Source organism: Hyperoodon ampullatus (genome assembly GCF_949752795.1).
Source record: "Hyperoodon ampullatus genome assembly, chromosome: 14".
NCBI classification, from domain to species: domain Eukaryota; kingdom Metazoa; phylum Chordata; class Mammalia; order Artiodactyla; family Ziphiidae; genus Hyperoodon; species Hyperoodon ampullatus.
This window is the reverse complement of record NC_136927.1, coordinates 73450537-73469473: the sequence shown is the minus strand read 5'-3', so window position 1 is coordinate 73469473 and position 18937 is coordinate 73450537. Positions and strand designations below refer to the sequence as shown.

The 18937-nt window shown below is 50.3% G+C and overlaps 1 protein-coding gene across 1 annotated transcript; it reads left to right on the top strand.

The window, feature by feature from the left end:
• Positions 1 to 4907: 4907 nt before the first annotated feature.
• On the top strand, positions 4908 to 8872 carry KCNS1 (potassium voltage-gated channel modifier subfamily S member 1; the record flags this gene model as incomplete). The annotated part of the gene is made up of 2 exons (XM_079718585.1): positions 4908 to 6135; positions 8402 to 8872. Exons 1-2 carry the CDS (start codon positions 4969 to 4971, stop codon positions 8870 to 8872), a joined length of 1638 nt encoding a protein of 545 aa, XP_079574711.1. The 5' UTR covers positions 4908 to 4968.
• Positions 8873 to 18937: the final 10065 nt, after the last annotated feature.

Below are 18937 nucleotides of genomic sequence, written 5' to 3'. Positions count from 1 at the left end.
GAGGGACCTAACTCAGCCTGGAGACCAGTGAAGACGTCCTGAAGGAGGGTGAGCCAAGCCAAGACATTGAGTGTTAGTAGGAATTCACCAAGTATGACACCAACAGCAATGTCCCCACTTAGATATATTTGCCCACCCCCAGGTTACTGGGGTGCTGGTGGCATTCTATATTTTGACCTGGGTGGCTGTCACACAGATGCATAGATATGTAAAAAAAAATCATTCAGCTGTAACTTAAGATTTATGCACTTTACTATAAGAACATTATACTTCAATTTATTAAAGTAAATTAAAATTTTAAAAATTTGTTTCCTCCCTAGGAGGCCTCTGTTTCCTCATTGGTAAAATGAGGGAATCAGACAAGAGCAACTTCCTGCTCTAACCTCTTTTTTTTTAATTTTTATTTATTTTTGGCTGTGTTGGATCTTTGTTGCTGCGCGTGGGCTTTCTCTAGTTGCGGAGAGCAGGGGCTACTCTTCGTTGCGGTGCAGGGGCTTCTCATTGCGGTGGCTTCTCATGTTGCAGAGCGCGGGCTGTAGGCATAATCTCTTATTTTGAGGGAAGAACTGAAGTGGCACAGCCCAGAGATGCACTGCCCAATATGGTAGTCACTAGCCACAAGTGGCTACTGTGCACGTGAAATGGGATTAACCCAAATTGGGATTTACTGTAGGTGAATGTGGTAGGCAGAATTCTAAGATGATTCCCAGTGACCCTTACCCCTGTATACTCTCCTCCTCTTTGAGAGTAGGTAAAAGGGAGACTGTCCTGGATGGGCCTGGCCTAAGCAGTGGAGTCCTTTAAAAGCAGAGCATTTTCTCTGGCTGCTCACACAGCACTCCGGTTTGCCTAGAAGAATTTAAACATCCATGTTGCGACTGCCTGTGGGCCCACGTGGCCAGGAACCGCAGGCAGCCTTTAGGAGCTGAGAGTATCCCCAGCAGACAGCAAGCAGGGAAAGAGGGAGGTCAGTTCTGCAACCACAGGGAAACAAATTCCACCAACAATCTGTGAGCTGGAAGGGAAGCCCAAATCCCAGATGAGAACCACCACCCTGGCTGACACCTTAACTTCAACCTAGTAAGACCCTGAGTAGAGAATCTAGCCATGCCATACCCAGACTTTTGACCCACAGAAACTATGAGATGATAAATTTTGTATTGCCTTAAGTTGCTAAGTTTGTGGTAATTTGTTACACAGCAATAAAAAACTAATACCCTGGGGCTTCCCTGGTGGCGCAGTGGTTGAGGGTCCACCTGCCAATGCAGGGGACACGGGTTCAAGCTCTGGTCCGGGAGGGTCCCACATGCCGTGGAGCGGCTGGACCCGTGCACCGCGGCTACTGAGCCTGCGCTCTAGAGCCCATGAGCCACAACTCCTGAGCCCGTGCGCCGCAACTACTGAAGCCTGTGGGCCTAGGGCCCGTGCTCCGCAACGGGAGGGGCCACCACAGTGAGAGGCTCGCGTACCTTAACAGGGAGTGGATTCCGCTTGCCGCAGCTGGAGGGGGGCGCATGCGCGGCGGCGAGGACCCACTGCAGCCAAAAATAAATAAATAAATAAATTTATTTTAAAACCCCCAAAAAAACGAATACCCTGGATTTTGAAGACTTAGCACAAAAATGAAAATGTAAAATATCTCGTTAATAATTTCTTTATTGATTCCATGTTGAAATTATAATATTTGGTTAAATAAAATACATTATTAAGACTAACGTCACCCGTTTCTTTTTACTGCTTTTAAATGTTGTTATATGAAAATTTTAACTTTTATATGTGGCTTACGTTACATTTATTGGACAGTGATGGCCTAGAGGACTCAGAAGTCAACCGTATGACCTTGAGCAAGTCACCTCACCTCTCAAAGCCTTACATTTCTTATCTGTGAGATTGGAATAATATCAATAATAGCACTTACACCACAGATATATTTGCAGTTTAAGAGATGAGGTTTGTAGAATACTGGGCCCAAGGTAAGAGCTCAATAGATAAATCATTATTATTAACCGTATTTGTAAAGCAGGGATCCTTTCCTGTATCCAGGTGCTAATCTTCAGGACCCTCTCCCCAACCAGGCACACAGTAGGTGCTTAATAAATGCTTATGGTTTACACAACCTTGACAAAACTCTTTGGCACAGTTCTCTGTTACCCTCGGCACCACGAATCAGGAAGCTATGGGCAGGTGATGACACTGAACTTCAGGGGCAAAATGATCTGTTTCAGGCTTGATCTGTTTCAAGATTTCCCTGCGGAAATCTTGGAAGATGTGAGTTCCAATTTCAGGTCCACAACTCCTAGCTAAGTGCCCTGAGCGAATGACTGGGCCTTGTCTGTGAAATGGGTAACAGAAGACCCTGTCCATGTCGTCTGTGTCAGGAATAACTTAGATAAGTCACCTGAAGCCTGGTGCCTGGCCCATACTAAGGACTCAATTAAGGAAGCTATTATTACTGCTGCTGCTGCTGTTGTTGCTGTTCCTTTGTCAGAGAAGCTCCGGCCAAAATCCCTCTCTAGAGGGACCCCCCGCCCTTTAAATTACCCCTCATCCCCTGGCCCCTGACTTGTGGGGGGATGCCCTGGCTGGGCCCCGTCTCTCCCCAACTGAGTCAGGAATAGAAACCCCCGCCTCCGACAGCCCGCGGCCTCCCTCCTTCCCCGGGCAGCGATCGATGCGGCCTCAGCCACCGGGACGGACGGAGGAAGGCGGGGAAGGAGGAGTCAGCGGGGCCTCCGGGCAGAGACATCGGGCGCGGCCAGCGGCTCCCCAGCCTCGGCACCTTCCGGGACCTCGCGGCCGGCGGACGCCCTACAGGGGCCAGGACAGGTAAGGGACCTCCCTGGGGGTGGGGGGGAGGCACAGTCCGGGGAAGGGGCGGGGGCTGCGAGAATGGGAGGCCAGGCTGCCCTGGGTCCCGGTGCCCGTGTCCCCGCTATGAGACCCCCACCCCAACCCCGACCCAGGAGGGAGCAATGTGGGGCTGTCCGGGCTTGGGCTGTCCTGTCTGCTCATCATCACAATGGGATTCGAAAACCTCCCTGGCAGGGTTGGTGGAGGGATTAAACCCGCGAAGTGTATCTGGAGCCCAGCGAAATGACCAGCACGTAGTAGGCGCTCAAAATAAATGTGTGGAGAGAGTCTTGAATCAAAAAGCCTAGTTTCCAACCTCAACTGTGCAATGGGTTAGCGGGGTAATTTGAGCAAATCACTTCATCTTTCTTACTGATCCTCAGATTCTAGGCAGGGAAGGTTTGTTAAATTAATCATCCCATTTCACAGAGCAGGGAGGTGAGTTCCAGAAAAAAGAGAAAGTGATTTGCCCACAGTCCTGCACCTAATGGTTGATGGAACTAGATTAGAAACTCCATCTTTTGACACCAAGTCCAAGTAGGGGGTGAAGGCGTGGAGCTGCATCACATATGTATTTATTGTGCACAAATTATGTGCCAGGGACTGTGCTGCCGATAAACAATTTACCTCATTTAACCCTCAAAACTTCTTATGGAAAGTATCATGTTCCCCAGTTTACAGATGAGGAAACCGAAGTTCAGAGGGGCATGATTCTGCTCAGGGTCAACAGTTAGTAAGTGGCAGACTCAGAATCTGAACCTATGTCTGAGGAGAGAAGGGCAAGGGGTTGACATTTATTGAGCACCCATTGTGTTCCGGGGGCTTTGCACACATACTCACAATAACCCTTCACCAGAAGTGCTGCTATCCCCATTCTGTAGATAAGGGAGCTAAAACCCAGAGCTGGAGGAGACTGGCCAGAGGTCACACAAGTGACAGAGCTAAGGACGAAACTCTGACCCCCTTAAACACCAAGCCCAGGGTAAGTGAAGGGCACCCTGCCCGCTCCCTGCCAGGCACTGGGCCAGCTGCTTGATACACACTCAGTCCCCCGTTCACCCAAGGGAAGCAGGCATTACTGAACCCACAGCACAGATGAGATTTCTGAGGGTCAGGAGGTGAGTCACTAGCCCTCAATTCCAGCAGAACTTGGAGACAGTAAGCAGTGGAAGGATGTAACATTTCCTGAGCAGCCACTAAGGCCGAGCACTTCCATAACCTACCTTAATCCTCCAGCCTTCCTTGGGAGCAGGTGCTATTGTCCGCATTGTGAATTGTGCACCGTGCCAGAAATTGAGACCTAGAGAAAAGCATCTTCCTCAAGGCTCCAGATGCATCAAGGGTGGCTATAAACCCAGGTTTGCCTGACTCCAGGAGACAAACAGGTGGATGAGTTACTACACCCCTTCTGTGGAGCCAGGCCTGCTAAAGGTCATTTAATCTTTCTAACCACACTTGGAGATGGATATTTTTAGCTCCATTTGACAGAAGCTCAGAGAGGTGACATGGCTTGCTTATGGTCACACAAGAGTGCCAAAATTCAATCAGACTGACTCTACAGATGCTTTAAATAGTCTAAGCGAATGGCTCTCAATCTTGACCATGCATCAGAATCACCCTCCAAGCTTGTTGAAACACAGACTGCTGGACCGCATCCCCTGAGTTTCTGATTCAGCAAGTCCAGAGCAGGCTGAGAGTACGCTGCATCTCTGACAAATTCCCAGGTGATGGTGAACACACCTTAAGAACTTCTGGTCTAAACTGATTCTCTCAACGACCCTAGATAGTAATGCTTACTATCCCACTGTGTAGAGGAGGAAACTGAGCTTCAGAGTGCTGGCTTGAGCAAGATCCCATAGGAAGCCTCTGGTATGTGAAAATCCAAGTATGGGCAAGGAGACGTCCTGAATGAGCAGCCACCGGGTGCCAGGACATCCTGCCGTTCTACGGCTTTCATAATCCTCCAAGGGACATCTCAGCATCCACTTTATGCAAATGAAGGGGTGGGGGGAGTTCTCAGTGATTTGGCCAAGGACCCCAGTGGGGGAGTGGGGAGTGAGGGATATTCAAACCCAAGCTTGACTCTTGAGTCCAGAGGGCACTTGACACTGTGTGCCTATGGCTATAGAGCCTCCAACACCCCTGGCTGGGGATGGAGCAGGGTGGGGATTTAGACCTGGTCTTTGTGGAAGGGAGGCCATCTGGGAGCGCCCCCTTCAGCGTGCCCATCCCCTGTCCGCAGGCCAGCGCGCGGCAGCGATGGTGAGCGAGTGCCCGGGGCCCGGAGCCCGGGTCCCCTGGCGGCGAAGCGACGAGGCGCTGCGCGTGAACGTGGGCGGCGTGCGGCGGCGGCTGAGCGCCCGCGCCCTGGCGCGCTTCCCGGGCACGCGGCTGGGCCGCCTGCAGGCCGCGGCGTCGGAGGAGCAGGCGCGACGCCTGTGCGACGACTACGATGCGGCGGCGCGCGAGTTCTACTTCGATCGGCACCCGGGCTTCTTCCTGAGCCTGCTGCACTTCTACCGCACCGGCCGCCTGCACGTGCTCGACGAGCAGTGCGTCTTCGCCTTCGGCCAGGAGGCCGACTACTGGGGCCTGGGCGAGAGCGCGCTGGCCACGTGCTGCCGCGCGCGCTACCTGGAGCGGCGCGTGGCACGACCGCGCGTCTGGGACGAGGACAGCGACACGCTGAGCAGCGTGGACCCGTGCCCCGCAGAGATCTCTGACGTGCAGCGAGAGCTGGCGCGCTACCGGGCGGTGCGCTGCGGCCGCCTGCGCCGCCGCCTCTGGCTCACCATGGAGAACCCGGGCTACTCTCTGCCCAGCAAGCTCTTCAGCTGCGTCTCCATCGGCGTGGTGCTCGCCTCCATCGCCGCCATGTGCATTCACAGCCTGCCCGAGTACCAGGCCCGCGAGGCAGCGGCCGCCGTGGCCGCGGTGGCTGCGGGCCGCAGGGCGGAAGGCTTGCGCGACGACCCGGTGCTGCGGCACCTCGAGTACTTCTGCATCGCCTGGTTCAGCTTCGAGGTGTCGTCGCGCCTCCTGCTAGCGCCCAGCACTCGCAACTTCTTCTGCCACCCGCTCAACCTCATCGACATCGTGTCCGTGCTGCCTTTCTATCTCACGCTGCTGGCTGGCGTGGCACTCCGAGACCGGGGCGGAGCGGGTGGCGAGGAGCTGGGCGACCTGGGCAAGGTGGTGCAGGTGTTCCGTCTCATGCGCATCTTCCGCGTGCTCAAGTTGGCGCGCCACTCCACCGGGCTGCGCTCGCTGGGTGCAACGCTCAAGGTAGGGTTAGAGGTTTCGGGGAGGCGGGTGTAACCGTGGGGCAGGTTAGCAGGGGAACTTCCAAGCCTGTGGTGTCCAGACACACGGGGCTAGACACCAGGTGTGCATTTCACGTCCAGTCCTACCTTCCCAATAGCCCTGTAAGAAGGGTCTTTCTGTTATCTGTTTCCCAGGAGAGAAACGGAAAACCGAGGCAGAGCTTTGCTTGTCTTTCTTTCCAAAACCAAACCGAAAGACAAAAATAAACAACGATAACAAAAACAAGACAAAGGTTACTTTGGATCTATCTGTCAAACATCACAAAAATATTCCAAGCAGGATGCTCACTGGCTTCTCTGCTGAGCCTTCGTGCTGGTATTATCAGGGAGCACGGGTATCATAGGTCACCCTTCATAGGTTAAGTCTAGCCATAGCCCTAGAGCTAACACTTACTGGCTGCTAACTCTGTGCCAATTTCATATCCATTATCGATTTCATCCTCAGGACAGCTTCCTCAGGAAGATGCTATTATTTATTCCCTTCCCGTAGGTGAAGAAGCTGAGGTTGGAGGGTTGCCTTTTTAAAACCTGGTTGCAGTTTATTGAGCACCCGCCCTGTGTCAGGGCCTGCACTGGGGGTGAATCACTGCCCTGGCAAGCTTACCCTCAAGGGGGTGAAATTAGCCTGGTTTTGGGAGGGCGGCAACGTGAACAGCTTGGAAGAAGGCCTGGAGAGGGAAAAGGATGGTGCTGGGAGGGGGACATGGAGGGAAGGGTGTGCCCACTGAGGAGGTTGGAGAGGTGAGTGGGGCAGGGTACTGAAGGATCGTGAACTCTTGGCCCGCAATTTTGGACTTTTTCCCGTGGGAATAGGGGATCCTGTGAGAGGTTTAAACAGGGGCAAGTATTTTTGTGACTACTTTGCAGATGTGGAAACTGAGGCTCCAAGAGGTGGCAGGACTTGTCAGAGATTCCTCAGCAAATAAGTGGTACAGCCCAGAGAAGAATCCACCTGGTCCTGACCCTAGCACCTCTTTCTCCTAAAGCTCCATGCAACCCTGTTAAGAATCCCTAAAAGGTGCTGAAAGACCCCTTCCACCCGTGGCTTAGGAAAGCCTTTTGCATGCTCTCACGGCAGGGCAGCCAGGATGCTGGGTGCAGGCAGGGTGACCTGGGCAGACTGCTAGGGCAGGTAGAGGGAATTCCATTAGCCAGACCCCTGCACTGAGCATTTCTCCAGGGACAGTCCGGCCCAGAACTCTGCCTTGCCTCCACCATGCAGAAAGCAAGGGCCTGATGCTGCTAGCTTTTTCTGCAAGGAAGGAGAAGAGTGCTGATCAAAGCTGCAGCGTCCAAGGCACGGGTGTAAGACTTTGGATGAGAGCCTTGCTACTCAAAGCCAGGCCCCTGGCCAGCAGCAGCTTTCTCATTACCTGGGAGTTTGCAAAATCTGTGGCCCTACCCCAGACCTACTCAGTTAGTTCCCCCTACATGATTTCTCTCCACCTTGTAGTTTGGGAGGCCAGGTTCCAGACTAGGGGTTCTCAGCCTCAGCACTACTGACATTTGGGGCCAGACAATTCTTTGTTGGGTTGCGGGGTGCTGTCCTGTGCATTGTACGGTGTTTAGCAGCATCTCTGACCTCTACCCACTAGATGCCAGTAGCACACTTCTCCCAGCTGTGACGACCAAAAATGTCTCTAGACATAGCCCCGTGTCCTTTGGGCGACAGAACTGCCCTATTCGAGAATCAGTGCCATAAGGCTTGGCCTTGGGGGCAGAGTATATATACATACCCATAGGCAAGTGCATTCAATGGTTGGTCCAGGGAACTTATATGTCCTCTTAGCTTCCTTGAGAGGCAGAAAATATTTTTGTACTTAGCAGAAATGGGATAGACCAGTCAAAAGGACATGAAACCAATTCTTTACATTGTGGAATATAAACTGCGGTTCTCTCTTGGTTCTGCAACGGTGTAAAAATCACCAGCTTTCCGTTAACTGGCTGGTACCACCAGTGGCCCCTGCATTAGAAGAAACAGCCGTGGTTTAGCAGGCAGGCTCTTTGGACAACAGAAATCAGGCCTGTGTTCAATCTCAGGGCGATTTGCTGGCTACTGTAGTTGAACGACCTTAGTGTGCAGGCAGGGCACCTGGGTGTTGGCACCAGCTCCACTTTGCTCTGTGACTTTGGACCTGCCCCTTCTACTCTCTGGGCCTCAGTTACCCCATATGCCCAATACCGGGTCTGTAAGTTCACCAACTCTGACTTCCTGCATTCTCTTCCAGCACAGCTACCGTGAGGTGGGCATCTTGCTGCTGTACCTGGCCGTGGGTGTGTCTGTGTTCTCCTGCGTGGCCTACACAGCCGAGAAGGAGGAGGATGTGGGCTTTGACACCATCCCGGCCTGCTGGTGGTGGGGCACGGTGAGCATGACCACCGTGGGCTATGGGGATGTGGTGCCGGTGACAGTGGCTGGCAAGCTGGCAGCGTCAGGCTGCATCCTCGCGGGCATCCTGGTGGTGGCGCTCCCCATCACCATCATCTTCAACAAGTTCTCCCACTTCTACCGACGCCAGAAGGCCCTGGAGGCTGCCGTGCGCAACAGTGACCACTGGGAGTTTGAGGACCTCCTGAGCAGCGTTGACGGAGTGTCGGAGGTGTCTCTGGAGACCTCCCGAGAGACCTCCCAGGAGGGAAAATCTGAAGACCTGGAGGCTCAGGCCACTAGTGGGCCTCCAAACTCTCAGGTTTATTAAAACCAGGGCTCCATGCCCCCCTTCCCACACCCCTGCAGTGAGCTGAAACAGAGCAGAGATTCCTCCCCTGCTTAAGTTCTTCCTGGTGGCATGACCTCTCAGTATCACTCACTCTGGCTTCAGAAATGACACCTGGAGTCCGGGTCCTTTCCTCCAAAGGCGCAGGGCAGTATAGTGTTACCCTAGATTCTGTGAGCCTGGGGAGCAACCCAGAGACCTTTATAAACGAACCTGCAAGCCACCCACAATGCAGGCATGAGCCAAAGAGGGAAAGTCAAAAGGATGCTAACAATTCCTGAGCACCTTCTGTCTATTAGCCGTGTCACATTGGCCCTATGTTGGAGGATGAGAACCGTCCCCATTTCACAGATGAGGAAACAGGCTTAGAGAGGCACAGTGACTTGCCCAGATGTCGCACAACTAGAAGTGGTGGAGCCAAGGTTGGAATCCCAGCTCGTTGGTCTGCCAAGGCAGTGTTCCCTCCACTGGTCTTTCTTCTGCCCTCACAAAATTTGCATGTGGTTGTAGGGGGTTCATGGAACCCCCAGAGTTGGTTCATAGAGTTAGAACCTTCTGTTAGAGCTAGGGAAAGGACCAGGCAGGGGATTCAGATACAGGCTCCTGGACCTCAGCTGTGGTTCATTTCCAGGAGCTTCCAACAGGAGTCAACTTTCAAAGATGAGGTCTTAAAGGAAGGACTAGGAGGCGGCCCCCTTAGTGGATGGGCAAGACTTGCTAAACAATAGTCCTGAAGCTTCCTCCCGGGGCTGGCTTAAGATACAGAACACCTGAAGGGGCCCTGGCCTGAGGCCTGAGGTCTAGACCAGCTATGCTAGAACCTACTCCATTTCCACATTTCAGCCCATCTATTAGATGGTCACGATCTGTGCCCCAGAGGGAGATGAAAGCCAAATGGAGCACTGATTTAAAGCCAGCTCAGCTCTGAAGTGTTGGTGGCAAGGAGCTGCCGTGCATCGACACCTGTCCCCCCCTTCCCTAGATTCCCCCAGGCTGATCTTGGCAGTTCCCTTCAGCCCTACCTTGGGTCACCATCTGGGCAAACACTTGAGCCTCCTGTCCCTTGTGGCCAGGTCCAGCCCTCTCATCCTTGCTGGGGCCACATGTTTTATACTCCCCTGCTGAATCCTCTCTCTATTTGCTGAGGAAGTTGGGAGGGAAGGGTTCCTGCAGCCCTTTCCACATACTGTAGCTGGGACAGCCATCACTGTCATGTCATTGCCGGACTGTGGCTCTGTCTGTCCCACCACACTGAGCTCCAAGATGGAAGACACTGCCTGGTTGAACCTGGCTTTGCGGGGAGCAGGTATTTAGTAAACGTTGAATTGATCAACCAATTTGTACAGCCTACCATATGTGGAGCACTGAGAAGAAAGAGGAAATAGAGAGACCTTGTCCTTAAGAGGACAGAGACAAGACCAAAAAGGAGATCCTTTCAGTTTGCCTCTCTACTCCTCCTTGCTTTTTGAGGATTTAAAAATGACTTCCTGGGACTTCCCTGGTGGTCCAGTGGTTAAGACTTTGCCTTCCAATGCAGGGGGTGCGGGTTTGATCAGGGAGCTAGGATCCCACATGCCTCGTGGCCAAAAAACCAAAACATAAAACAGAAGCAACATTGTAACAAATTCAATAAAGAGTTTAAAAATGGTCCACATCAAAAAAAATCTTAAAAAAAATAAAATAAAAAAATAAAAATAAAAATGACTTCCTTGTAAATTCTCTACTCAGTCATTCAACAAATATATTTTAGAAGAGGCATAAGCTGGGGCTTCACGTGTGGCCTGCAGATGTGTTTTGTTTGGCTGAACAGTATTTTTAGTGTATTTTTTAAAACTCAAATGCCTCTGGGCGAAGCGCAGGCTCTCCAGTTCCCCATAGCGTCCCCCTCCCACCCACCTCCTCATACACACAGACACCACGGTGTCAGCCCCGCCACTTCTCAGATTTACTTTACCCACCTGGCCTCCTATTTATCAACTGCTTACTAGGTTTCAGAGATACAGTGGGGAACAAAATATATATTCCTATACTCATGAAGCTTACAGACTAGTGGGGGAGATGGATTTTAATTCAATAACCACTTAAATGTGTAATAGCTTTATGAAGTAAAGGGAACTATAAGTGCGTAAGGGAGCAGGGACCATTAACCGAGGTCAGAGAAGACTTTCCTGAGCAAGGGACTATCTCATCATAGGGATAAATACCTAATTAGGCAATGAGGGTGCCTGGAAGCGTTTCAAGCAGAGGGAACAGCATGTGCAAAGGCCTTGTGTCATACACAGGGCCTGGTACCTAGTAGGCCCCTACATGTGGGTGGATTCTGAGTCTCCAGATTGGAGCAGAGACTGGAGCTAAGCCAAGGGGTTGCCTATGAATTCACCACACACACACACCAGCCCTCCTGCACACTCACCTCCTAACTTCTAGGCCCAGCTCTGCTCAGGTCGGAGCACAGAGGCCAGAAGGGCTGCGTGCACCACCCTTGTGGTCTTGCTGGACATACACCAAGGAGCCAGATAGCTTCCAGACTTTTGAGTCCCTAGAGCTCGTGTGAGGAAAGCTCAGGGAAAAATCATCTGACCTGCATCCATCATGAGGCTGTGTGTGGCCCTGGTAGAAAGGCAACAACTCACTCCCACTCCCGTGTATCAGTGAAAATCATTCTGCAAATAGAGAGACTGGGCCCAGGGCACTGTTTCTGCTTGTGTGAAGCTGGCTGCCTGGCGTGCTTTCTGGGTGACTGGGGATGGTGGGTGATACGTGGAGTGACTCAGAATCCACATTCTCGGGTTCCAATCTTGGATTAGGCACAGGTTGTAAGTGATAGGAATCCAGCGGGTTACTAACTTAGTCAAAAAGGGTAATTCATTAGAATAAATAAGTGAAATGATGAACAACGGTTACACTTAGAGTTCTTTGTTTGCAAACAACAGAAACTGACTTCCTTAAGAAAAAAAATTAATTTATCCGAAGGTGTATTGTTTCCTGTGGCTGCAACAAAAGATGAAACAAACTTGAAACAAGAGAACTTTATTTCTCTCACAGTTCTGGGGGCCAGATTCCAAAATCAAAGTGTGAGCAGGGCCACATTCCCTCCAGAAGCTCCAGGTAGAGTCCTCTCTTTGCCTCTTCTAGCTTCTGGCAGCTGCCAACATTTCCTGGCATGTGGCTGCATCCCTCCAGTCTCTGCCTTTGTCATCACGTTGCCTTCTCCTCTGTGTGTGTCCCATCTCCCAGGGCCTCTTTCTTATAAGGATACTTGAGATGGCATTTAGGGCTCACCGGGATAATCCAAGACGATCTCATCTCAAGATCCAAATAAGGTAACATTTATAGGGTCCAGAGATTAGGATGTGGGCATATTTGGGGACCACCATTCAGCCCACAACAGAAAGGTATTGGTGAAGTTCACCCAGTCAAAGGAAAAACTGACTGGCCAGGCCTCAGGAAATGTAGGAATGAGCAGAGGTCTAGGGACCTCAGTAGCAGGACCCATGAACCTTCTGTTGAGGACACTGCCATTTAAATGATCCCTCTCCAGTCACTTTCCTTCCCTGTATCATTCTGGTCACAGTCCCAATCCCAGCAAAGAGGTTGATTTGCCCAGCTTGAGTCAGATGCCTCTCCCTTGATGGGGGGTGAAGGGTAGGGTACCTGAATAAACATCTACCACAGACCACTTGGGATGGAGGAAAAGCGTTACCCAAAGAAAAGTCCCTGTGAGGTCACCAAAATAAAGGGGAAGGACGTTAACAGGCAAAAATAGCAGGTGTCAATTACATTCCAACCCCTGGCTGCCCAGCACATCATATGCTCACAGCTTCTTCCCATGCACACAATTTTATAAATGTTTCTAACATAAGGAAGCTATCTTGTATATAATCAAAAATACACTTGTTACTCTCCAGGCCCTGTTAATGTTAATCAACGTAGTGGATCAGTTTGATGTCGTGTGGAACAGGGATGACCAGAGAATCAAAGTCTTTCTGCTACAGAGCTAGAGAACTAAGGTATCCCTGGGTTGGAGACTGTTATCCCTTCCAGCTAATAGTAAAATGCTTCTAGTGGTTTCTGTTCCTTCGAATAGAGAATGAAACCCATAGAGGTATATTAGCTCCAGGGACTCTGATTAGGAGCACGTACCTAACACAGAAGCTAAAATGGGATTTGCCACTTGATTAAAAGAATCCACTGTCATTTTCTAAGACCCATCTAATTTTGCACCAGCCAAAGAGGGGAAACTAATGGTGTATTGATAGGAGTCATCCATCACCCTGTGGGAGCTTTGGTGGAAACACAAATCTCTGCAGCCTCCCCAAAGATGTGGTATCTCTGTCAAGCTGTCTATTTTTTTATTTTTTTATTTTTTGCGGTACGCGGGCCTCTCACTGCTGTGGCCTCTCCCGTTGAGGAGCACAGGCTCCAGACGCACAGGCTCAGCGGCCATGGCTCATGGGCCCAGCCATTCCGCGGCATGTGGGATCTTCCCGGACCGGGGCACAAACCCGTGTCCCCTGCATCGGCAGGCGGACTCTCAACCACTGAGCCACCAGGGAAGCCCTGAGTTGCCTATTTTGAAACAGTTACTGAACTGAATTCTGCTGGCCTCTTATATTATAATGGCCTCCATGGGTCAGGGAGCCAATGTAGGGATCTTTTCCAACTATCATTCAAAAACTGAAGATACAGGATAACTTTGGGATCCCACTGGACCTCCAGTGATATGGGCCGAGATCAAAACACAATTTTTCTCACGATTGGTGGACCTGCAGTGGTCCTCTAGGACTCAAGTAATTGGTATTAGCTTGAAGTCTTCATCCAAGTTTCCCTAAAAGGTTTGGGTATTTCCCTTTCTTCAGCACCCAGTTACCCTTGTAAATGGCCACAGTTCCTTTTGCAAGAGAACTGTTCACATTCCACTCAGGCCATAGTATGGCAAAGTCCTTCCTGTAGACAAGTAGTGTATCCTTCATTCAAAGAACTTTAGATCAGGGCTTCCCTGGTGGCGCAGTGGTTGAGAGTCCGCCTGCCGATGCAGGGGACATGGGTTCGTGCCCCAGTCCGGGAAGATCCCACATGCCACGGAGCGGCTGGGCCCATGAGCCATGGCCGCTGAGCCTGCGCGTCCGGAGCCTGTGCTCCGCAACGGGAGAGGCCAGAACAGTGAGAGGCCCGCGTACCGCCAAAAAAAAAAAGAACTTTAGATCAATAAAAGAACTCAAGCCAGGGTGTTAGGTGGCCATCTGTAACTGTCACGGTGGTTTAAGTCAGGGCTTTTTAAATTTTTCATGGGCTGGAGAATGCCTTTGGTTTTTGTTTTGCTGAGTTTTGTTTTGTTTCTTGTGCCTTGTTGGTTATGCAAATCAAGTAAGACTTTAGTGGTCACCTTTGATGTCACTTTTCAGGGCCCTCCGGCATGAGATTTATGCCTGCTGAATAAGGTGATGATGGTTCCTAGTTAATTTCTGACAGTTAAATACCAACACCTGGCCTCCCGCACCTCTGCATTCTTCCTTCTTTCTGAGATCAGAAACCCCACTTCAAACTGCAGCCCCTCCACCCAGCACTCCTGGTCTAGACTTTCCTCAAGCAAGGGTGAAGTGTTCTGAGTTCACCGAGGGCCATAGTTAGAGATATTTATGGGAAGGAGGCACAAAATGGATCCAATCCAGCATCGCTGTCTTCAGAAATCTTTGAATCTCTTCCTCCACATGATGCTAAGGGACTTGGGAATTTTAAATCCCATTTCATGTGGGCCAGCCTTTGGTCCAGGTTTGCATTAGCCAACCCATCCTTCATTAGACCCCATACCAGCATCCATGGTATATGCATCCATGTCAAGAAGATCATCCTGGTCCAAAATTACGTTTCCACTTCCTTCATCCACTGCCCCAAAAATCCATTCCCACAAATACACCCCGAATTTCTGATGGCATCAATTAACAAGTTTCTGCAGTTCTCTGTGGATCCAAGATTCTTTCCTACTCAGAGTCTATTTTTCACTCTCTAGGTTAAAACTGATCCTCACCTTCGAGCTAAGCAGCCTTGAGGGTTGGGGCAAGCAGGACATTGGGAAACTTCTGCAGTAAGGAAGGGTGAGGGCTGCTTCCCCCCGGTGTTGCAGATTGTCTCGGATTTCTCTTATACATCCTCTCTTACAGCCATTCTACTGGTCATGATCCCACTCTTTCTCTCAGTACCTAACTTCATACATGCGCAGCAGGGCTGTGAATTCAGCAACCTGCAGAATCAATGGCCATCTTTGGTTTTGGAGATCTCAGTCCACTGCAGGTCATAAGAGATTCTTTCTCTGTGGCCATATGCTTTACTCTCCCCCCGCCTCCCATTATAGTTGGACTTCCTTTGTTGACTTCCCCTTTACATTATTCTGTACAGTTAGAGATAAGGCATTCTAGTCCACAGCCTGGGCATTCCTCACGTCCTTAAAGTTGAAGTGTGACAGAAGCTGTCCCTTCCCTGAGAGCCAGATCCTCAGTGGTCGAATGATAACAAGTAACACAGGAAATAGCCTTTTACTGCTGCATCCCATGGTCTGCTGGTGTCCCAGGCTAGAGCACGAGCAGCAACCTCATTGTGTTTTGCCCTGGGACAGCCCAATTATGGAGGTATGTTGCTGTAATTCCACCCTAAGTCCAGTTTCTGTATCAGTTAGGAGTCTTTGGTTGTAAACAACAGAATCGAACTCTAGAAAACTTAAGCAAAAAAAGACTGCATCTGATAGGTAGTGGATAGGATTAAAGTAAAATTAAACAACCAGGCTCAGAATGATAGGAATGAGGGCAAGACAGGGATCACAGTAGTTAGAACCCATGAATCACCTTTTCAGGGCACTGCATTTAAAATGCTTTAGTGACACCCGCCTCTATTTTATGTATCACTCTGCTCAAAATTCACCAAAGATTGAATCTCACCGGACTGGCTTGGGTCACATGCTGATCACATGGCTGGGGATGAAGGAACCACCACTGATGGTCTCTCAGAACCCAGATGATGGAGTTCCCTGAAGAAAAGGCGGGGTGCTTTCATTAAAATGAGGGAAAGGGATCCTGGGTGGGCAAAACCCAACAAATACCTGTTACGATATCACTCGTCACTGGTGAGTGATGGTGGCCAGTTGACTCGGCTTCAGCAATAACAGAATCTAGGGACAAGAGGGAGAGAGACCCAGAGACAGAGAGACTGATTTCTGCATCCCGTGGCAGACAACAGGGTCACCACCATCTCCCAATTAATTCCACCTCTTGTAGCACCCCTGCCTGCGAACTCCTTCCCAGTACCAGTTTGAAAATTGTGTTAGAAGAGCTCTGATTGGCCCAGGCCCAGATGAGGTGACTGGATCACTCAATTGATGCAGAGTTGGGTCTGTGTGGAGGTCGCTGCCACCATGTGAACCCTGGGCTGGTGTGGGAGTTGGGCCTTTTCTAGAAGAGGAAGGGAGCGCCGCACAGGTCCCTGGGGTATCCCTTGCTGTCGTGCTCTCTTGGGCTTCTGTTTCACCTTCTGTAAAATGGAGAGATGATGTTCTGAGTTGTTCAGGAGTAATTGCAGAGTACACAGGACAACTCTGTGTCCAGGGTTCTAGGATGGGACATCTGTGATGGTGTCTCCCTCTTTGCAGTGACCTGGGGTGGAGGGGAACTTCCCGAGTAAGTGAGACATAATGTTCCTTAGGGATGATCAGATCTGAGCTCTGTTCCATACCCAGCCCCATATTACAGAACAGAAAACGAAGACCCAGAGAGGCCACAGTCATACCTCCGTTCATTTGTGTGGAGACAAATTTTAACTCAAATAAGGGCCAAGCAGCGTGTTCATACTGGAAAATGGAGGTGGAAGGGAAGCTCATGAGGTATTTCTTGCGGCTCCCAAGAGGGAAGATGACCTATCAACTGATAATAATAACCATCCTTCACATGTCTGTGGCACACTACAGTTGACAAAGTGATTTCACATCCTTTATCCCATATATTTTTCACAACAACCTGCAAGACAACAGCAACAATAATAAAATAGTACAATCATTTTTGAGCAGATTCAGGAAACCGTAGCCCATAGTCACTCAAAAAGTAGTGAATAAAAAAAAGAGCAGTGAATCAGGGATTCAAACTCAGGCTTCTTAATACTGGACTGTTCTCACTGGGCTTCACACCCCACTGTCATCACTTTGTCTGGCAAACTTAACTCCCCAGGCACTGCTGAAGGAAGTGACTGTGCAATGTGGGTCCTGTTTTAAATTTCTTCTCTCCTCGGGCTCTGGACACAGCCCTTGGGTGCCGGCTGGGACAGTCCTTGATGACTACCAGCCCTCCTATTTCAGGCCAGCCAGACCCTGTGCCTGAGTGTGGAAAGAATTCTCCAGAAAGTTTAATAAGTTGAGAAGCTAACCTTATAAGGCAGGAGCCTTTGAGATGACAGGGACAGCGTCTTTCAGAATCATGGCTGCTAGAAACGAGGAGAAAGACAAGGGCAGATGTTCACTAGTGCTTGACCTTGTTCCAAAGGACTGGGTTCAGAACCCTCAGGAAGTCCATGCATTCAGGAGGAGGGGCTGTGCACACCTTACTCTTGGAGTCATACCTGAGTTCAGATATGGGCCTTCCTACTTACCAGCTGCATGACCTTGGATGCGATCTGTTGATCTCCAAGGAGCCCATCTCAGGGCCAACTTCCAAGCTCCAACAGGGCTGGTACCCAAAGGCCTCGCCCACCTTTTCCTCCCTTCTTGGATTGGTAAGGAATCTTTTAGTTACAAGTGACAGAAACCCAACAAGGTGGCTTAAGTACCAGGGGATCTGGAGGTTCAGCTGAGGTCACCAACTCTTCTCTCCTGCTCTGCCTTCCTGTGCTGGCTTCATTCTCAGGTGGGAGGTATGAAAATTATTTGAATATGATGGGAGACTTACTATGAGCGTGGTGCAGAGGAAAGAATATGGGCCCTGAGGTCAGAGAGACTCAGACTCGAATCTCTGCTACTAAGGAGCTGTGTGATCTTGGCTGGATTTCTTTGCCTCTGTGAGCCTGTTTCTTCACTTGTCTTGAAGTAATAAACACTTACATCTCAGAGTATTAATATCAAGTTCAAGCGAGATAATATATGTGAAAATGCCTGGTGCAATAAATGTTATGTATTAGCCCTCAAAAAATGCATAGGAAGGAAAGCTTTGCAGCCCCCATCAGAGCTCTTGTTCTCGTGGTGAAGCAACTCTGAGCAGAGGGCATTGGGAAAGGAAGTAGTTTGCATGTCCAGAGATCACAAAGCAGACTCACTCTTGTACTTGAGGTCCCAGACGAGGTCTCAGAATGAACAGTGGGGTCAGGAAACCCGAATTTGAGTCCAGACTCAATATGGCCAACTCTGGGGCCTCAGCTGCATCATTGGTCAAAGCAGGATGCTGGCTGAGACAAATGCTGAGGGCTAAGAGTAGCTACCCCGTACATTTGCACGGGGCTGGGTAGTGTCCCTCTGACGGCCCTCCATCTCATCCCACGGACCACACAGCCCTGCGTGCTCTTGTCTCACCACTCTGACCTCACTGCCACCTTCTCTCTCCTTCGTAAGCTGTTCCAGGCACGGTGGCCACGCTTCCAGCAAGTCAAGCTTTTGTTCTTCCCTCAGGGTCTTTGCTTCTGTTGTTCCCTTAGCTTGGAATGCGAATCGTCCACGTCCTCCGCCTAGCTGGCTCCTACTTGTCACTCATTTCAAAGGTCATCTCTTCAAAGACCTGCCTAGATCCCTCTGTATAGGGCTGCCTCTCCCTACGCTATGTACACACACACACACACACACACACACACACACACACACTGCTCTCAGTCTCATTACTCTGCTTTCGCTTCTTTATGGTACTTCATCATTCTTTGAAAAATGGTCATTTGTTTGTTTACATGGTACACAGAATCACTGTGAATATGATAGCAACAAGTCTAAACGGATCTTGGTGTGTTGTCTTGCACTAGTGACTCAGATATTACAGGTGTTTGCTGCCACCACCGATGTAATTTTCTGAAATGGAGACTAACTCTTGG